Source organism: Streptopelia decaocto (assembly GCF_964273445.1).
Source record: "Streptopelia decaocto genome assembly, chromosome: 7".
NCBI lineage: Eukaryota > Metazoa > Chordata > Aves > Columbiformes > Columbidae > Streptopelia > Streptopelia decaocto.
The window spans coordinates 9,853,478-9,871,859 of NC_138661.1; the positions used below are offsets into that span (position 1 = coordinate 9,853,478).

The window sequence follows — 18,382 nt, forward strand, 5'->3', positions numbered from 1 at the left end:
TGTGACTAATGAGGCTGCAATACACTCCAGAGCTCTTGATAGCCATAGTCACCCCATTTCCCTCTTCCCTCTAAGTCTTTGTGTCTTATGTTGTCACGGAGGCACCCCGAGCTTAGTTTAAGGGACAACAGAGTCCAAAACAACTTTTATTAAACCAGTGAGAAACAGGGTTTTAGCACTCCAAAAGTGACTTAAATACAGGTTCGGATATTAGTTGAGGAAAATTATTAAGGGGCAGCAACTAATACAACAGGTGATCCACAGAGTGCATGCACATGGCTTCACCCAAAACAATACCGGAGCCACCCCTGAGTCCGGGAAGAGTACGCACATGCCTAAACACGGTGCAGGATTATTTTAAAGAGATACACGTACTCATAGTAAGTACGGAAAGTGTACACTCGTGATTCTGCGAGGGTAAATTTATAATACACTCACAATCCTGTGAGGGCTAATACACGTGCAAATGTGCATGGAAAGTTACACGTGCTTATGTGGAAGCACGGGAGGAAAATACACCCGCGATTAGGCGAGGATTAATTTTACACGTGCTCATATTGAGCACGGAAAGTTACACGTGCATATGTGCACAGAAAGTATAAATACCCTCACAATCCTGTGAGGAGAAGTTTTACTCACACCTGTGGCGGCAAGGCAAGCGGAGTCTCCATCCCAGGGAGGGGGGCTCTCGGCAGCAGCATCTTGCTTGTGCTCTGAGAGACTCACGACAATGGGCTGAGTCTCGACGAGAGTTCTGTTTTTTTACTGGCTGATCAGATCTGACTGTGGGCATTCTAGAAGCTTCTCTGCACCCCCACACTGGCTGTGGGGTGCCCCTGAAGCTTCCAAACATCCCCCACACTAGCCGCGGGCGCCCAGCGGCTCCCTGGCGCCTCGGCACTCCCTTCTCCTAACGGCCCTGGCCAGGGTGCTCTGGGGCCAAACAGAAGAAGCTGTTAGCCTCAAACATAACAGAGAAAGAGAGGGAGATGTGTCTACTCCTTCTATATCGAAGGAGGGAGGGGGAGAGAAGGGGGTTTGCATCCTGCCACGTGTGTTTTATTGGGACTGGTTCTGAGCTTTCACGGCTACCTTTCCCATGTGTATTTTGGTGGTGGGACTTTACTCAGGTTGACAGAGCATGTCTTTAGGATGCTGAATGAGGGCTGACATGATTGTGTGGTGTAGAAGCCACAAGCCCCTTGTACTTTACCCTTAGTCTGTGATTCCAGAATCAGTTTAAGTTCACTTTCCCTTTCCCCCATTACAGCTGCATTGTCCCACCCACAGGCAGCAGCAAAGCCCCATCTTAATGTTTTGAGTTCTTTTTTACTCACTGCTTCACCAGAAGTAAACAGTCACTGTGAAGTTCCTCTTGCCTCCCAGAATTAAGAATGTGCTTCTCTGTCCTCATTTATTTTCTTTTGAGACAGAGTTTAATATTGCAAGCTGTCTCTCTCCTCAGTCTTTGCATTTATTTTTGGCAGGAGCCGTTGCCTGCGGCACGAGCACTGAAGACTAGCTCGGTGTTAATAGTTGTCAGGGAAAATGAAGAGGCTATTTCTCACATCAGACTTTCACCCTGCATGACAAATACTAGTTTGAGCAGATTAAAAATCAATGCGTGGTACAGTATGTCACACATAAAGCAAATACATGCCATTAATTGGCATGCTACCCATTAGCTGCTCTTAGTACATGTCCATGTGAGCGGAGCAGAAACTGGTGAAGACAGGTGGGTCAGAACCTCCTTTGGTATCAAATAGTACAGCAGCATTGAAATCAATTGAGATATGCTGATTTGTAGAATCCAGTTACTTGAACAAGGGTTTGAGATGCTTTTTTTTTTCTGTAAAATGTGATTCAACATGCATTTAATTAGAATAAAAGCAGATACTTTGTGATAAGTCTCCCCCTGCAACTTAAAACCTTTAAATCAGAATGATAACTCATTTAAAAACATTATGTGGCTTACAGATGGATTTTTTTCTCTGCTTTTCAGCGGTCTTTGTGGTAGATCTTTGATTACTGACCTTGAGAATTTCCCTTTGAGAATTTCCCAGAGAGATTACTTCATCTAAAGATGCAAAGTAGTTAACTACTGCACACAAAAATGGTTTTTCAAAGAAAACCAAACCAGGAAAGGCTGAAGTTCTTTTTTTCAAACCCATATTAAGGCTAGGAAATGTTTGGGTGATCGTCAGGAAAAAACAAACAAAGACAAAATCAAACAAAACCAACAAACCAAAAAACTCAAAAACAAACAAACAACCAAAAAAACCCCAGCTTTGTGTCATTTTCAGAAGGCTCAGAGTCAGAGCGGCAGCATTGTGAGTGTGAGGCACTCCCTGCACCAGGCTCACTTCTGCAGAGTGTCAATCACCATTAAAGGCCTGAGGATAAAACAGATCAGAGGTCTTCCCCAAATTTCTGCTAGATTTCTGCATGTTGTAAGAATTAGCCCTGTTTAACACATCTTCCTGCAAGAGGTAGAAGGGGATGTTTACAACACGAGGGACTTTGCTGCTGTGTGGCTGGTGAGGCTACGACCTTGCCTGCAGGTTCTGCTCAGTGCCCCTCAGGCTGCAGAGCAGGCAGGGGCATTAGAAAGAGGCGCAGGATAGCGGTTTTATCAAGCAGATGTGACAGGTGGCTGACAGCTGGGTACTTTGTCTATGATCCCTCTGAACTAGTGGCAGACACCTTCTTAAAGATGGTGATTACCACAAGAAGCCCCTCCCAAGAAGTGGTACTTGCAGTGCTACCATAAGCTGGTATGGAACCTTTCTATTAGTTTCAGAGAACAAATACTATAGGTCAAGACTTGAGGGGTATAATAATAATGGACAATAATGGAGTTTCAATAAGACTCCAGATCATGTAGCTGGCTCACAACATTAAATGTGCAAACTGCATTTGCTAAACCATTTGGTAAAATGGGCTGAGGCAGCTGTTTGAGCTCAAGTAAATCAGGGAGAAGTTGCCTTTGGGTGACTGAAAGGCTGGCTCAAAACCAGCCATTTGGATTGGCTTTCTCTGCTGGAATGCAGACATATTGCTCCCTGGGCATCCTTCTGCAGAGATATCATTGTGCCTCCTCTCCAGAGATAAACAGCACAGTACTGGTATCGAGATGGTAGCCACCTTCTAGACATGAGGCCACTATTTTTCTTGGACCACAGAAATAATACATGTAAGGTAAAATAAATACATAAATAAATAAAGTTGCTCACAAAAATGGTTTTGTCTGAATAATTATTTCCTCAGCAATTTTTGCCATAATAAAACATGTTCTAATGAGCTATCAGGAGGAGAGGAAATTCTTCACTTACTTCACAAATATCAACTTGAGAGCACTGCTCATGTCGGATGGCATAATTAATGACTTGAAAGGGAGCATGGAGCAGCACAGTCAAAACCACGCTTCCCATCAGTCATTCCGCATCAGTTCAGCTCGTACAGTATTACTTGATCTATGGAGAATTAGCCAGGCAACTAGAAGGAGATATGGGGCTGAAGGGAATACAGGCAAATATGGTACATTTTATCTTGATTTATCCAGGTTGGTTTTCTGCTTTTCACTGAGGTGGCAATGGCGGTTGATCCTGCAGCCTGTTTTAGGCTTTTGTAACTTTTTTTCTTTTTTAACAAATAGAATTTACAAACTTTACTCACCCACGCTGATGCTGAGTAAGTCATCTTCAGTCCCTTGGCAGAACATGATCCCCTTGGGGTTCTTCCTTGCAGGAGATGGGAGTTCCATTCCTGTGCACAACACCTGGGAGGGTGCCCTGGAACAGGCAAACCCCCTCTGAGCTGCAGGCAGGAGGTCTGGGATGTTGTGTTCAAGAGGCCGTTGGTCATGCTAGGGCTGCAGTAGGAAGGTATCTCTACTGTACTCCTGTGTTGGCACCGCCAGAGCTGGGGGAACGTGTAGACCACGTCTGCTCCAGCGGTAACCCACTCTAAAGACATTAACAGGAGCCAAGGCATAGGGGGATACTCTGCAGAAACAGCTGTCCCTACTGGGGTGACAAAGCTGAGACAGCAAACTTGTAACGTCAGCTATTGCAATGGGAACCTGAAATGGCCATGATGTGTCAGACCAAAGAACCATCTCCCCTGGGATCATGTCTCCAATGACAGCCAGTAGCAGATGCTTGGTTTAGGGAAGAATAGAGGATTCTGACAAACGGAAAGTGATCATTTTGTGGCTCTATCCAGTAACCTGATCAGGGAATTCCTGAGCTGAAGGTTACTTGCCCAGCTCTGTGTTTAGCAGCCCTGGATGGGCTCTTTTCCCATTAGTTCCTCTAAACTTTTTTTGAACTGGTATTTATTTTTGGCCTCTGCAGTTTCCTGTGATGAGTGACACAGATTAATTGTGTGCTGTGTCTGTTTTAAAATTTCTGCCTGACTTGTATATTTGATGTCCTCTATTCCTTATGATATGAGAGTGAACAGTCATTTACCTTGCCTTGTACCTTTCTCCCCCAGTTGCACCATTTTAAGGAAACTAAGCCTATTTAAGTCTTCTTTGTAAAACACTATCAAATTTACTCCACTAAAACAGCTGTATATGTCAGACACCAAGTTCCTGCCTAGTGCCATTTTTTTTTTAGGATTTACATGAAAGAAGAGTATGAGAAATCCAGACAGTTGCCAAATGAGTGACAGGTGACAGGTTTGATTTCTACCTCTTTGCTCACTCCAGTGTGTGGTCGCCCCATCTGACTAAGTACTGCACTTCAGTATCTTTCAGCCTCCCAAGTGCAGCTGTGTTTTACATGTCTCTTAACATTTGCGAATGCCTAACTGTGTTTTCTGAAACTCACTGATAAATGCTCACTTGAGCACATCAGCAAAGACAATTTTACATGTTCTACACGTGACCCTCACATTTCACCTCTGCAATAACCCTCCTGCAACAGAGCCCTGTGGTTGCTGGTGGTAAGATCTGAGCATTGGGCTTGCCCCAGGCAAAGCACCCTTGGTATCTGCTGGCCCTTCTGTGGGCTCCAGTGTAAGCAATAACTGAGCTTTTACGTTGATGTTGACCTTCCAAGTTAACTTCAGAAAACATTATCTGGCAAATCTGATGTGTCTGGTTTCAAAGAAAAGAGTTTTCCAGCTCAGTCCAGGTCTGATTTCCTTCCAGATAAAAGATAAAATCCTTTGGGAACACAACACTTCTTGGAAGCAAGGTTAAGAGCAATAAACTTTCCTCCCTCCTACCAGACTGAAATATCAGTGAAATCTTTTTTGTTAGGAGTGGAGGTCTATCCCCACAAGGTCAGGTCAGTGCTCTATAATTCATCTTGCAAAACTGAAATGCAATTTTTGATGACCAGAGTTGGGTGAGGATCAGAAAAATGGCTTGACATATTTCATATACACTGACAAAAAGTTTTTATTCAAGAAGCACGATCTACACAAAAATATATTTTCGCTGTATGCGTAGAGGAGGATTTTAAGATAATATGCATTGGAAATGATTTACAGTGAAGCTGAATTAATGTCTTCTCTGAGAAACCCCCACCAGCACCTGCCTCAGGACTGTATCTGTAACCTCTTCACAGCATACAAAAATAGTTGTTTTGCTGCTTAATGGAAACACAAACCTGAAATCCCATGTGCAGAATATTTGGGGTCCAAGACCACCAACTGATCCTCTAAACACTACCTGGGAAGTGGCACGGTACTTAAAATGAGTGGAAACAACCCCAGGATTAAGAAGTGATCCGAGACACACAATTTGTCTCAGACTGGGAGACTAGGTAATTGGATTAGGAAATTACCTGGAACTGGAGATGAATTGTGGTGTCTTGTGCTGGAAAGAAGATTCATGTTTACATGGAAAAATGAAATTGGGATTGAGGGGAAACTCTAATTTGGGGTCAGTTTAATTTGTATTTTTATGCCAGAGGGGGAACTGAGCACAAGTCACTCTCTGTGGTGTCTTTTGCTTTCTTGCATCCTGGCTATGCAATTTTGGGCCCCACAGCTGAGGGCATGCTGTGATGTTTTTCCAGGAGTGGTGAAGGGCAGAGGACTGGTCCCTGGCAGTGCAGAGCAGGGTGGATGCCCACCTCTGGGAACTGAGTGAGTTGTGACTATCCCTGTGATTCATGTACCATTGCCCTACCCAGAGCTAGGGCTGGGCTGTTTTTGGGTCAATGTCCAGACTGAGGTCAGGGCTGTTTTCTTTCACTACTCCATCTGCCAGCCAAGGACTGGGCAGCTGACACCAAGGCTCAAAAAATCCTATTCCACTTCTGGTGAGCCCTTGATACTACTTGCAGCATCTTGTGGGGCATGACCAGCTGGACTAGGAACAAAACCACTCAGTCTGTACATCCTGGAGTGGCTTTGTACCATGTCCCCTTATTGCCACCATCTGAAGTTGGTGGCCAGATTTTTAGAAACGGAGGCCAAAACTTCGTGGAATCCAGCAGTCAGGATGAGATTGGGTGTTTTTTTTTCGGGGGGGGGGGGGTGGAGGGCGAGGGGCATGTCACAACCACCAACATGGGTGACATCAGTGACCTAGGTCATTAGGAGGGTTACCCGCCTGAGGGTGGTACCCAGCTCTGCTGGGCAGGCAAAGTTTGATTTAACCCCTTGGGCACCAGGGTGCATCAGTGGCCAGTTTTCCCCGAAGAAGAAGGATCCCTTGTGACAGCTCTTTCTCTTCACTCCCCACCCTCCTCCCCCGCAAGCCCTGAAGCCATCAGTGGGGCAGGTCCGGCCGCGGGAGAGGCAGCAGCGGTACCCGGAGGAGGCATTGCATTGCATTGCACTGCATTGCACTGCGCATCCTCCCTCCCCACCCCCTGCTGCTGCGGGCTTCCTCCCTTCATCCCCCCATCCTCCCCCTCCTCCCGCCCCGCATCCCTCCCTCCCGCATCCCTCCCTTCTCCATCCCTCCCTCCATCCCTCCCTCTGCCTGCGCAGAGCCGCGGACATGGCGCTCAGCAATTTCCTCTTCGCTCAGTGCATCTGCTACTTCCTGGCCTTCCTCTTCAGCTTCATCGTGGTGGTACCTCTCTCTGAGAATGGCAACGACTTCCACGGCCGGTGCCTGCTCTTCACCGAGGGCATGTGGCTCAACGCCAACCTGACGGTGGAGAGGCAGCGCTTCACCGTGCAGGAGTGGGGGCCTGAGGCCGCCTGCCGCTTCAGCATCTTCACCGGGCTCCTCTCCCTGCTGCTGGCCACAGTGCAGGCCTGGAGGACCCTCTTCTTCCTCTGCAAAGGGCACGAGGAGTAAGTACCCCCCCGGGGAAGTCAGGCGGTGCCCACCCCTCCTGCAGTCTGGGGCAAGTGGGAGCAGCCGGGCTTTCCACAATCCAGACCATCCTGCTCCCTAGAGGGGTTTGGTGTGAATCTGTGTATTTCCTGTGTCTGTATGCACACACACCACGTACACCTGTGTCCAGGGCCCTCTCCAGTTCATACCCCTCTGCAGGGGTTTGAGGTGGGGGGGGCCAGATGCACTGCTATGTGCCTGCTGCCCTTTGCCTGTCTGGGAGCAGCATCTGGCCAGCTCAGGTGTGGTGGGCATGGAGGGTGCTGGGAGCTGTGGGATGATGCTTGAGGCTGGGGCTCACAGGTGCCTCCTGACCATCGTTCCACTACATGTCCCTGCAAAGGCAGGCCTTCCCCATATGTACACCAAGTGCATGAAAAATCTTGAAACAACGTGTTTATGCATGGCAGGGGCAGAAGGGAGCAGTTGGTGGTCCCCCTCTATTTTTATCTTGCTTTTGTGGTGGACATGGCAACTATTGCAGAGAACAACTATTGCTTGGTTACGACATGAGAGCAATGCTGAGTGCTCCCTGCAGCAGCCGCAGGGTTGCACTGGCAGCTGGTTACTGTGCTCAGACAAACCAAGGGCCATCAGACCACAGCAGGTATAATGAGAGGCTTGGTGGTCCAGGCAGCAGCTCTGAAGAACGGTGCTTTGTGCTTGTCTCTCTTGGGTCTTGTTCTGCCACTCTGGTTAGAGCACCTGGCACAGGTAACCCAGCCTGTGGGTGCTACGGGACCAGAGTCCTCCAAGCATCCATCTGCACAGAGGTGGGAGTGCAGGAACACACACTGGTGGCTGTCTAGACTAGGAAAGCCATTTTCCCATGGTTTAGGGACCATGCCAAGGATAAATCACTGGTGTCCAGGTCTATTTGGATTGGAGGTTTCTTGGGTCAGTGGCTGTTATGCCCATCTGGGCTTTTAGACAGACTGATGTTGGTAATATTGGGGACCAGTTAGCAGTGTTGTCTCTCTGACACCTTTCAAGCACTCTCAGGCTGCCTAATACTGCAGCATGCTATAGTAAGTATAGACCAGAAACTTATTTCCATATTAAAATGTACCTTACAATATTTAAGTATAGTCATGGACTTCTTAATACATTTGAATTCATCTTCCTTGGGTGATCAGAAACCTATAGAGGGTTAGTTGAATCCAGATGCTTTTTTTCAGTTTTGCAGTTCAGAACTAGTTAACTTTTGGAAGAAACCATTAGAAAAAACCTTGTAATAGTAAAATTTGAATCAGATATTTGGCCTGTTCCCAAATGTGGCTATTTAGTTCGAAACTGTTGGGCAGGCACCTGAAAATGGTCCCTTTAGAAGTTTCTTTTAGGCTCCTTTGGGCTGAGCATTAACAGTTGATCGCAATTGTTGATCACAATTGTTCCATGCAAGAAAGGAGGCACAAGGCTGTGGGGTGATGCGGAGCAAAGATGGAGCAAAGTGGTATGATGGAGTAGCCATTGAGAATCACAGAGGGTTTAAACAGGATGAGAGTGAAGATGCTTGAAACCAGCAGTTTTGTAATAAGAAGGAAGGTCTGTCCTGTGCCAGATCTGCCACTGTCTGTCTGAAAAGCAGTCAGGACACATTCTGTTCTGATTTTAGACAGTCATTTGTTAATGCTTCAAATAGGCGTGAAAACAGGCCCGTTTGGATGGAGAGATGAGTGTGAGCTCCTCACCATAAAAGATAATTGCGATTTCTGGTTAGAGATAATTGAGGAAGGACCAGAACAACATCACTGCTGATCCTTTTGAACGTGATCATTGCTGCTGGGCCAGTTCTAGAATAAGTTGACCTGAGGCGGTCAGGATTAGCAGCCTGTGCATCCTAGGAAGATGGCCAGTCTTCATGTGCAATGGCTTTGAATGATTGCTGTCAGATAATCAGGACTGCTAAAAGTCCTTCTCAACAGGGTCTCAGCACCCCTTGCCTCAGGGACAGACAGAGCTTGAGTTACCGCAGGAGTAGGAAAAGCAAGTGCTGGCTGCCAGCCACACTCTGGGCCTAGGACTAGTCAACTCAGCTGAAAGGTTGAGGTACAACTCAGATACTTCACTAATAGGATTGCAAAATTACTTCCAAGTGTAAGCATTTACAGTTACAAGGCATTCACTCTATCTGGATTGTGTAGACTAAGGAGAAAAATAGGTGAGGTAGAGAGACAGATCAGCACAGTTCTCTAGCAGGATGCCCTGGTCTGAGGAACCATCAGCACACAGTGATGGTTACTGACTGCCTGGTGCAAATCAAGTGCAATTCTGAGCTCTGCCCTTCTGGTGCAAAGTCCATTTCTGGATGTTGGCCCCAATTGTGCTGCAGGGTAGGAAGCAGAGAGAGGACTCAAGGTCCCGGGCTGTTAATGACCCACTGAATACTCCTGCAAACTGTTCCTTTTCTAGAGCTGTTAACTAATTCTAGTGTCAGCTCTGTTTTTATTCAGTGGACAGCTCAAGTCATTTCTGCCTCTGAGGCCAGCATACCCTGCTGAGGTGCACAGAGTAGATATGGCTTTAGTGACACCTGGGATGAAATCCAGGCAAGGTGTGTGAAATTGGGGCAGGGCCAGTGGCCATGCAAAGCCACAGTGTGTTCATACTGGCTCCCTCTGCTATATGGGTGACCCCAGCACTCACCAGAGAGGAGCTGATCTGGTCTGCCAAGTCCAGTGAAACCAAAGGACAAGAGTAGGATTCATCTCAATGATCACGTAGAAGTCAGGTGTCCGAGCATCCAGCTCCTACTACAGTAAAGGCACTTTTGGAAGGTGGTTTATTTCATTTTTCTGCCAGTGTTGGGGCGGGATGACTGTCACTTTGGAGAGAACCTAGATAATCTCTCTAAAACCACATCAATCCAGGAACAAACATTCTAGCCCCATTGGCAATTGTTTCCTCATCTCATTTTAAAGAAGTCCTTCTGAGGTTACGTATGTGTCTGCATGCATAATCTGAACAAATTAGGAGTGACCAGCACAGAACCTTCCCAGGATTCAAACACTGACTCAAAAAGCCTCTCAGCTTTTCATTTAATAAGCCACCAGTGAAAAGAAATTACTGTTTTTTTGTTCTTTGTGGTGAGTAGACTCCTTCCATCATGGGCATAATGAAAGTTGTACTGACGGGAAATTCATCATATTCATCCTTGCCATCTAACCTGAATTAGATGATCTGCCTCCTGGGGTTGACAACGTTTCTTCAAACTAGAGCAGAGATTGAGGTTTTAGATAGTAACGCTTTCCAAGTGCCACCAATAGCCATTGCAAGCAGAGAAGGGCTTGGTCAGATGAATGAGACAAAAATTAAAAAGTGTTTACTAGCTAGAATTAAGGGGGGAAGTTAAGCCGCAAGGCTGGAAAATGAGTGGACAATTCCTTGGCCTTATGGGACCACTATAAGTATCCCACTCCATACCATTCCAAACATAGCAGGTGCCTGGGGCTGACCCTGGTTGCACAGACTTAATGGAGCTGAGGTAAATGACATTCAACTGCAGAAATAACATAATGACAAGAAATCCAGAGAAGACGCTGGAGAAGCTGGTCTGCTCTGCAAATTGCTCATAAAACTGAAATTCGTGTCCTATGATGGCAGTACCTTGTGTTATATTGCTTAAAATGATTATAGCTATCAGTACTGTGTTGTTTTATTTTTAGTTTCCCTCTCCTAGGCAATTTTTGTCCCAATTATCACTTTAGTCATGAAATAATTTTAGCTCCAGTTACTACATAATTTGAGCTAATGACATTTATTTTAACAATGGTAATTTTCATCATTACAGCTAATGAAAGCCATGCTGTATATGAACAATCGCCACTTGGTATTTATGATTTAAGACCCATCCTCTTATGGGGAAAAAAAAATCAAAATCAAAGGCACTCTACAAATGAAGATAATGTGACTCAAAATCATAATCCATAGTTTTTCAATGTATTAGGTGTTCTTAATTAAAGCAGATGTGTTTCAAATGGAAAGTGTTATCTTTGTGCCCAGTGTATGCTGCTTAGAGAGACTGCTGATGTTGTGTTTCAGCTGTTTATGAGTTACATTTTTCTTCCTTTTATTGCAGCTCTTTCTTTTATGCCTTCCTGAATCTGCTGATCAGCGCCTTTGTGGTGTTTATCACATTTATTGCTAGCACTATAGTGAGTGTAGGATTTAACATGTGGTGTGATGCAATTACTGAAAAAGGAAGCATGCCAAATAGGTTAGTATTGAAGAATACATTTTCTTCCTTTTTTTTTATTTCTCATGTATGCACACATGAACAGTAGTGTTACAAACTGTAGTTATTACATGTAAGGTGAGCAATGGGAAGAAGGCATTTGTTATGTGGAAATCCAGATTTTTTTAATCTGCAATAAAAACAACAAATCAAACTTTTTATGCATTTAGTTTCCCACAAAAAAAGTACAGTTTCCACAGCATTTCATGGTCTCTTTAAGAGTCATAATCATAAGCAAAAGAGGAGCTAGACTTGGAAATGCTGTCAGAATGAGGGAGGGCAGTCTTGTGAGTAGGGCAGGGAACTGGGACTCAGGGCTCCTGGCTTGCTGCCTGGCTCTGTTATCAACCCACCATCCAAAAACTGGTATAAAGGTGCTGCCCTCATAGTGGTGCTGTGGATGTCCTGGAGCTGAAGAATGGAAGGTACTTTGTAAGTGGAAAGTACAGATGGTTGGCATTTTCTTACAGTGCACAGAATGTAGAACTTCTTAAAACGGACTGCTGTATCCCATGATGCTTATGCTCCTTAGGAGAAAGATGGTCAGTTTAGGTAGATTTTTCCTATCAAACTAATAAAAATGAAGAGAGAGAAAAAGTTGACATTTTATGTCATATGATATTGAATAAATGTACTACTTAAAGCATACATTTATGTTGCACATTGTCATATGTTGTAAAATGCCATAGTAAATGTTCTGTTTAGGCCTGAAATGGTTAATCGAATTATTTGAATATTTGGTTAAAAATTCTATTACAAAAAATGTCTAATTGAATATTTGGATAAGAACCCAAGATGACTGACAGCACTGAAAAGGAGAGAGAAGAGGCTGCAGAAATCAACCAAGAGATAGAAATGACAACCTCAAAATCCTGGGATTTTTTTCACACCAGTAAAAGTCCAAGTTATTTGTAAAATCTGTAGGCAGCCTCTATCTTACCATCAGAGTATCGTCTCCTTGCTGGAGCATCCAAAACAAAAACACCCACACAATCCCTTCTTCTGAGGCTTTTCCTGATGAAGTCAAAAGGTAACAGAGGCTCATACATTTTTTTTCACTCAGGGCAGCAAGCTGGGGTGATGCCAGATAGGTGTATGTGGGAGGCTTGGGGGTAGCGGGAGAAGAGGGCTTTAAGTATATTGTTTTCATAATAACTATTACAGTTCCACTTACAGAAGACTAGTGTTATCACTTACATAATTATACAGTTTTTTAAAGAAAGTAATTACATGCCTCTTTTAGTCTAGTTTTAGAGAATATTGATAAGCAACCTGGTTACTTCAATAACTTAAGTATCTTTTAATAGAACTTGCTGTTGTGACTCTTTGAAACATATGTAAGATGCTGCTTCATTTTATGTTTAGTTTGCCTGTTCAGAATCTCTGAAATAATTTTCTTTTCTCCTCTCCAAATGCCTTCTTTGGATAGCTGTGAAGAATTACAGGATATAGATCTTGAACTGAACTTAGAAAACTCTGCTTTCTATGACCAGTTTGCTATTGCACAGGTAGGTCAGACCAGGTCATGATTCTATTCCAGTTCTTTTATCATTTGCGCACTGATCTGGGATTGTTGGAGCTGAACTACCATTCCTCTAAAATCAATGGGAATGTTTCCACTGACTTCAGCAAGTACTGAATCAGGATGATAGTAATGGGCACATTTGCATTTCAAATTCAAAACATAGTTTTGAATGTGAACATGTCAAAACCTGACTTCACTACTGATGTTGTTACTCATGATGGAAAATTTTTTGTTTTTCCAAAGAATATGATCTGTAAAGGTTGCAACATTCTGATGTCCTGGAGCTCTTCACTGTTGTTGGGAATAATGTTTGATCATGGAGCTATTAGCTTTGCCTTACGTTAGTTTGTCTGAGATTACCTGAACCCATGTAAATATCAGACCACTGAAAATTATCAGAGGTTACTGTTACTTAGATAGAGCTATTTTCTGATGAATCTTTGAGAATTAGACCTCTGAGGCTGTCAGAACTTTGTATTGAATATGCTAGCTCTAAGTCAACAACTAAAGTCTGTGAACACTGGGACTTGAGCACTTGTGCATGTGGGCACATACTACTAGTTCTTCAAGGAGAATGACCCCATCCATGCAAGGATGTACCCATACACATGCTTCTGATGTTGTCCCACATGGGAAGAGGCTTTTGTTTGCCTGGGGCCGTCCTTGAAGGTAACCGTGTCTCTTGGACGTGTCTTCATTGCCAACACTGACACCTAAACACTGAGCTCGGATATATCTGCATGTAGGACAGAAATATGCCATAAAAGTGACCCCTTCATATGACACTAGCCCAAGGCCAGGCTGCATTTTGCAGTGGCTTTTACCATTGGCTCCTAATCTGCCAGCTATTGGGAGAGTAGCAGAAGTAAACCAGTTACCAGTCTATAGCTTTGGGTTCATGGGAACTAAATGTCTGTGTCCACCTTGTTATGGGCAATTTGTAACATATGTGCAAGAGAACATATTTCTCTAACAGGGAGCCATGCCTAAAAAGTCCAGGTCCATGCACATAGAACTTCAGTTGGAGGAGAGTTAACGTATCACAGTGTAGAAGGACCAGTCCAAGCTGTTGGATGCAGCTCCCCACACGGATCCACATCCCTCGAGGTGTTTCTGGGTAGAACTAACCTGCAAGGTGCAGCCTCCAAGCTCTGCAAACAGCTAAGCACAAGGATCCTGGGAGCAAAACAGCTCCAGGAAAACAGTCTGGCTTCAAAAGCTGAGCCCAGTGGTGTCAAAGTGAATCCTGATTATGACTGTTTGAAGAAAGTGCCAAGCATGGAACAAAGTCCTGCAGCATTGTTTTCTGATATCCAGGGTATGGTCAACAGAGTTGGATGAAGGCATGAGAATGGCTCTATCTATGGAGGGCAAATAAATTTCTTTGAAAGAATAGGAAGAAAAATTCAAGGACAGACGACTTAACAGCTAAAGCAAACATTTCCTTGTGAGTGCAATAATTTCCTACAGTAGACTGCACTGAGAAACAGTGGTCTGAATGGAGATAGCAAGATTGCCGACAATATCAGAATTACAAATATGGGCTTCATATAAAATCTGGAAGGGAAGAACATGCAGCTTAATAACAGCTTTGGATATTTGGCACATGTGTATGTGCGTGTACAAACACACAGAAACACACACACGCACAGTCTCTCTCACCTTTCTTCCATTCAGATGCTTCCAATACATCAGAATAGCTTTGGAAGCTTCACTGAAATTGGCTAAATCCATGTAGATTCTTTCATATCAAATATACTGAGAGGACCACAGCAGTAGCAGATATCTGAGTGTCTTTGCTATAATATTTAATTAATGGAGTGGTGTTTAAGAAATAAATGCAAAACTTCCAATTCTTTAGATATGGTCATATAAAGCCAAATTAATCTCTCTTATTTCCAAGGTTTGTAGAATAATGCAAAAATATTCTTTACTGGTGAACTGAGGTAATTGTAGTATGCAGAAAAACACTAAACAGAATTTCCAGGTACGGAAGATATACAGGAAGATAAACTCCCTTTAAAAAACGCTGGCCCTTGCTTATCTAAATTGGCTATTAGAGTAACCAGCTGTATTACTGTCCGGAAGTGTTTAAACTGTTGTATTTTTCTAATTAAAAATGCGGTATGTCAAAACTGAAATACGGGGATTAAATTAATGTTTCTTTGCTACAGGCATCATAGAATTAAACTGGAATTTCTGCCATAAAGTCTTACTACAAATGAGCCTCCTCTGAGGCAGGAAAGCCACCATTCATGTACCTGTACCAATGAAAATGTAATTATTTCTATGAAGTTAAGCAAGAGAGACAGACATGTTAGTCATGGAACCTATTGCAGATCTGAGGCTTTTAAGCCCAAGTACCTCCTGCCAGATATAAATGAGCTACTAGGAACGTGGGTGGATTGAAGTGAGTTTCTCTTTCTGTCCAAGTTCATGCTAATGTCAACCAGTTACCTCAGAGTGTAACAGTTTGGTTTGGAACATTTCCTCAACAATATTTTGAATAGAAATACCTTAAAATGTATACTTCTCCAGGGGTAGTGGTAGGCCCAAAAAACTTGGGAAGAAAGTTTGGGAAAATGTCTTAAAACATATTGCAGTTCTAAAGTAACAAAAGTGGAATAATCCTAAGAATTTTTGGCCAGCCAGAATGTCAGATATGGGAGGTTCAATGGATGCACCTGCATTATACAGATTTTTTTTGTTTTCATTATTGTACTTAGTATATTTTTGCTTCAGTTTTTCTAGTACATAAAGAGATTTTTTTTTTAATTTTAAGATAAGAATAACTTGACAGAGTTAAGGAGCAGTGGGGCCAGGACCTCATTGGGTGTAATTTGCCATGACTCTGGGAGTTTTGGTCAAGCTGAGATTTGAATATTCACTTGGACAGTTGACTTTGTTTTTACAACACAGTGCTGACTTCTTTGTAATTTCTTTTCTTCTCTAGTTTGGTCTCTGGGCTGCCTGGCTGACTTGGCTGGGAATTACCATTCTGGCTTTCCTGAAGGTTTATCACAACTACAGACAGGAGGACCTGCTAGATAGCCTGATCCATGAGAAGGAGCTGTTGCTAGGAAGATCCTCTTCACGAACCTCTTTGCAAGATGAAAAAAGTGGCATGATCTAAAATGTAAGCAACATGCCAGGGCAGGATGTAGATTTTATTATTCCATAGTGTGAGCTGAAGTTGAGTCAGGGTATTGAGTGTGTGAGATATTTATTTCCTGAAAAGAGATGTACTTGCGAATCACCCACTTCCTCCATGAGAAATTGTTGGCAGAAATACTTATATTAGGATATAGAGAGTGAATGGCCCCAAGTGAACAACAAACTTTCTGTCTTGTGCAGGCACAACCTGTAACCTGCTCTTGCTCGCAGAACTCCTACATGCTGTCACTGACTTTTGGGGCAGGGACCAATCTTGAGGACCATGCTGGCAAGACTAGGCTACAGAGTCTAGGCTCTTTCTTCAAACTATTCTACAACCACAGCTGTAACTGGAGCTGTGTCCAGTTCTTCTTTTCTCCCTCTCCTCCATTCTGCCCATTAAGCTGCCCCTGTTCTCGCTTTATTCTGGGTAATCGCAGCTCTGGTCCAGGTACAGGCTCTTGCTGTCTCTGCTTTTGCAATGTGTGGACGCAATGTTGACAAACCTGTTGCTCCTGACCTGATTTTGGGTTCATTTAGAACATAGAGACCTGTGTTCCAAACTTGATATTTGATATTGGACGGTGTTAATGAATTTCATGAAACCACTATATTATTATGGTATATGTCAAAAACTGTGTATCATTTAGAAGGATGGTGGAGAATTTTTGTTGTTATGTTTCTCCTTAGATTTTGGCATGACCAACATTTATTATTAATCTTGAAGTGTAGTGTATCTAGCAATTGCTGAAGCTTGCACACTGAGAAATTAGGCTGAATAGATAGTATTAATGTTTGTGCATTTATAAATGTAACTTGGTCCCTAACATTGTATATTATTCAGTTTTGAGTATTAGAATTTACTTGTGATATTTATTTCATGTAGGGTATGCAAAATTACTGTAAACATTTGCATTTTAGATATCTCTATATATCTATAAACACAGCAAGGGGCTCAGACAACTGAGGTATTTTATAGGTAGTTCAGTGTTGAATGGGTCCTTTGTCCCCACTCACGGGCAGGAGTTCCAGGGCTGATGAATTTTGCTGTGAAAAGGAAGAACTGTTATTTTCACAAAGCTCACTAGTGACTTTGTTGTGTTTGGTTTTGCTTGACCAGTGTTTCAACAAATAAGGTGGATGGTTGAGAGAAGTAGATTTGATAATTGGTGAGAGTCACTCTGATGAGTGTTATATTTGAAGGCAGAGAAGTAAAGTTGTACCACAATTAGGCAGCTGTCCCTGGGCACAAACTGCACAACAGACCTCAATTCAGCAGAAAACTTAAGCAAGCAGTTAAGGTTAGGGTGAAGAAGAATGTTTGTGAGCACATAGACACTTCCAGTGGCAGCTGTTTTTGAGTTGAGACTCAAATTATTGCAACACGAGTGCAAACCATGCGTATCTGTATTGCCTGGTAAATAAGGAGGTTGGGGAGAGAAGACAGCAGGCTTCTGCCCCGTCAGAGCTCAAGCCTGGGGCGAGCACAACCATGTAGTGTTATTGTTGTCTTGTGGGGACTATCTGGTACTTGAAGTTAAATACCTGCTTAAACGCTTCCTTGAAATGGAATTTGAAGTCACAACAAATCCCTGAGTTTGTAAGCATTTAGGGAATAAAACCTAACACTACAATTAACAGCCAAATTGCTCTCATAGGTTTAGGGAAAAAACCCTCCATGGACTGTTAGCAGTGAGCCGGTTCTGTGAACATCGCTTATAGCCCCAGCTGGCCACAGCTGTCTGTAAAGAGATATTGTTTTTTTCAGCATGATTTCTGCCCACAAGAGAATGCAATCCCTTTGAAAGCGGTAGCTTTTTTGTGAATTGGCATCAGAGGAGGAGTTCCTGAATAGGCAATCAGAGATCAAGTTAATACCTATTTAAAATTCAGAGTTCAGGACTGTTAGAATGTCATTTTCTTGTTCGTTTGGTCTAAGAAGAGATACACTCTCGCAGGTACCTAAGACCTTCCTTTGCCAGGGCATGACCTTACCCTTCATACCTTGAAGAAGGACTTGGATCCTGAGAGTTGGTCTGCTTCCTATGTTTCCCCAGTTGTTTCTCCAACTGTAAAATAAACCATTTCTCCTTCCAGTCTCATTTTGAATTTAGGATTTAGCAGTAATGTCTCTTCCCACAAATTCAGTGCATGCCTTACT

At 43.5% G+C, this 18,382-nt stretch overlaps 1 protein-coding gene across 1 annotated transcript; it reads left to right on the top strand.

The window, feature by feature from the left end:
- Positions 1-6,964: 6,964 nt before the first annotated feature.
- Positions 6,965-16,201, top strand: TMEM179 (transmembrane protein 179; the record flags this gene model as incomplete). Its single annotated transcript, XM_082058332.1, has 4 exons — positions 6,965-7,266; positions 11,388-11,525; positions 12,973-13,051; positions 16,022-16,201. The coding sequence occupies 4 exons, from the start codon at positions 6,965-6,967 to the stop codon at positions 16,199-16,201; spliced, it is 699 nt and encodes a 232-aa protein (XP_081914458.1).
- Positions 16,202-18,382: the final 2,181 nt, after the last annotated feature.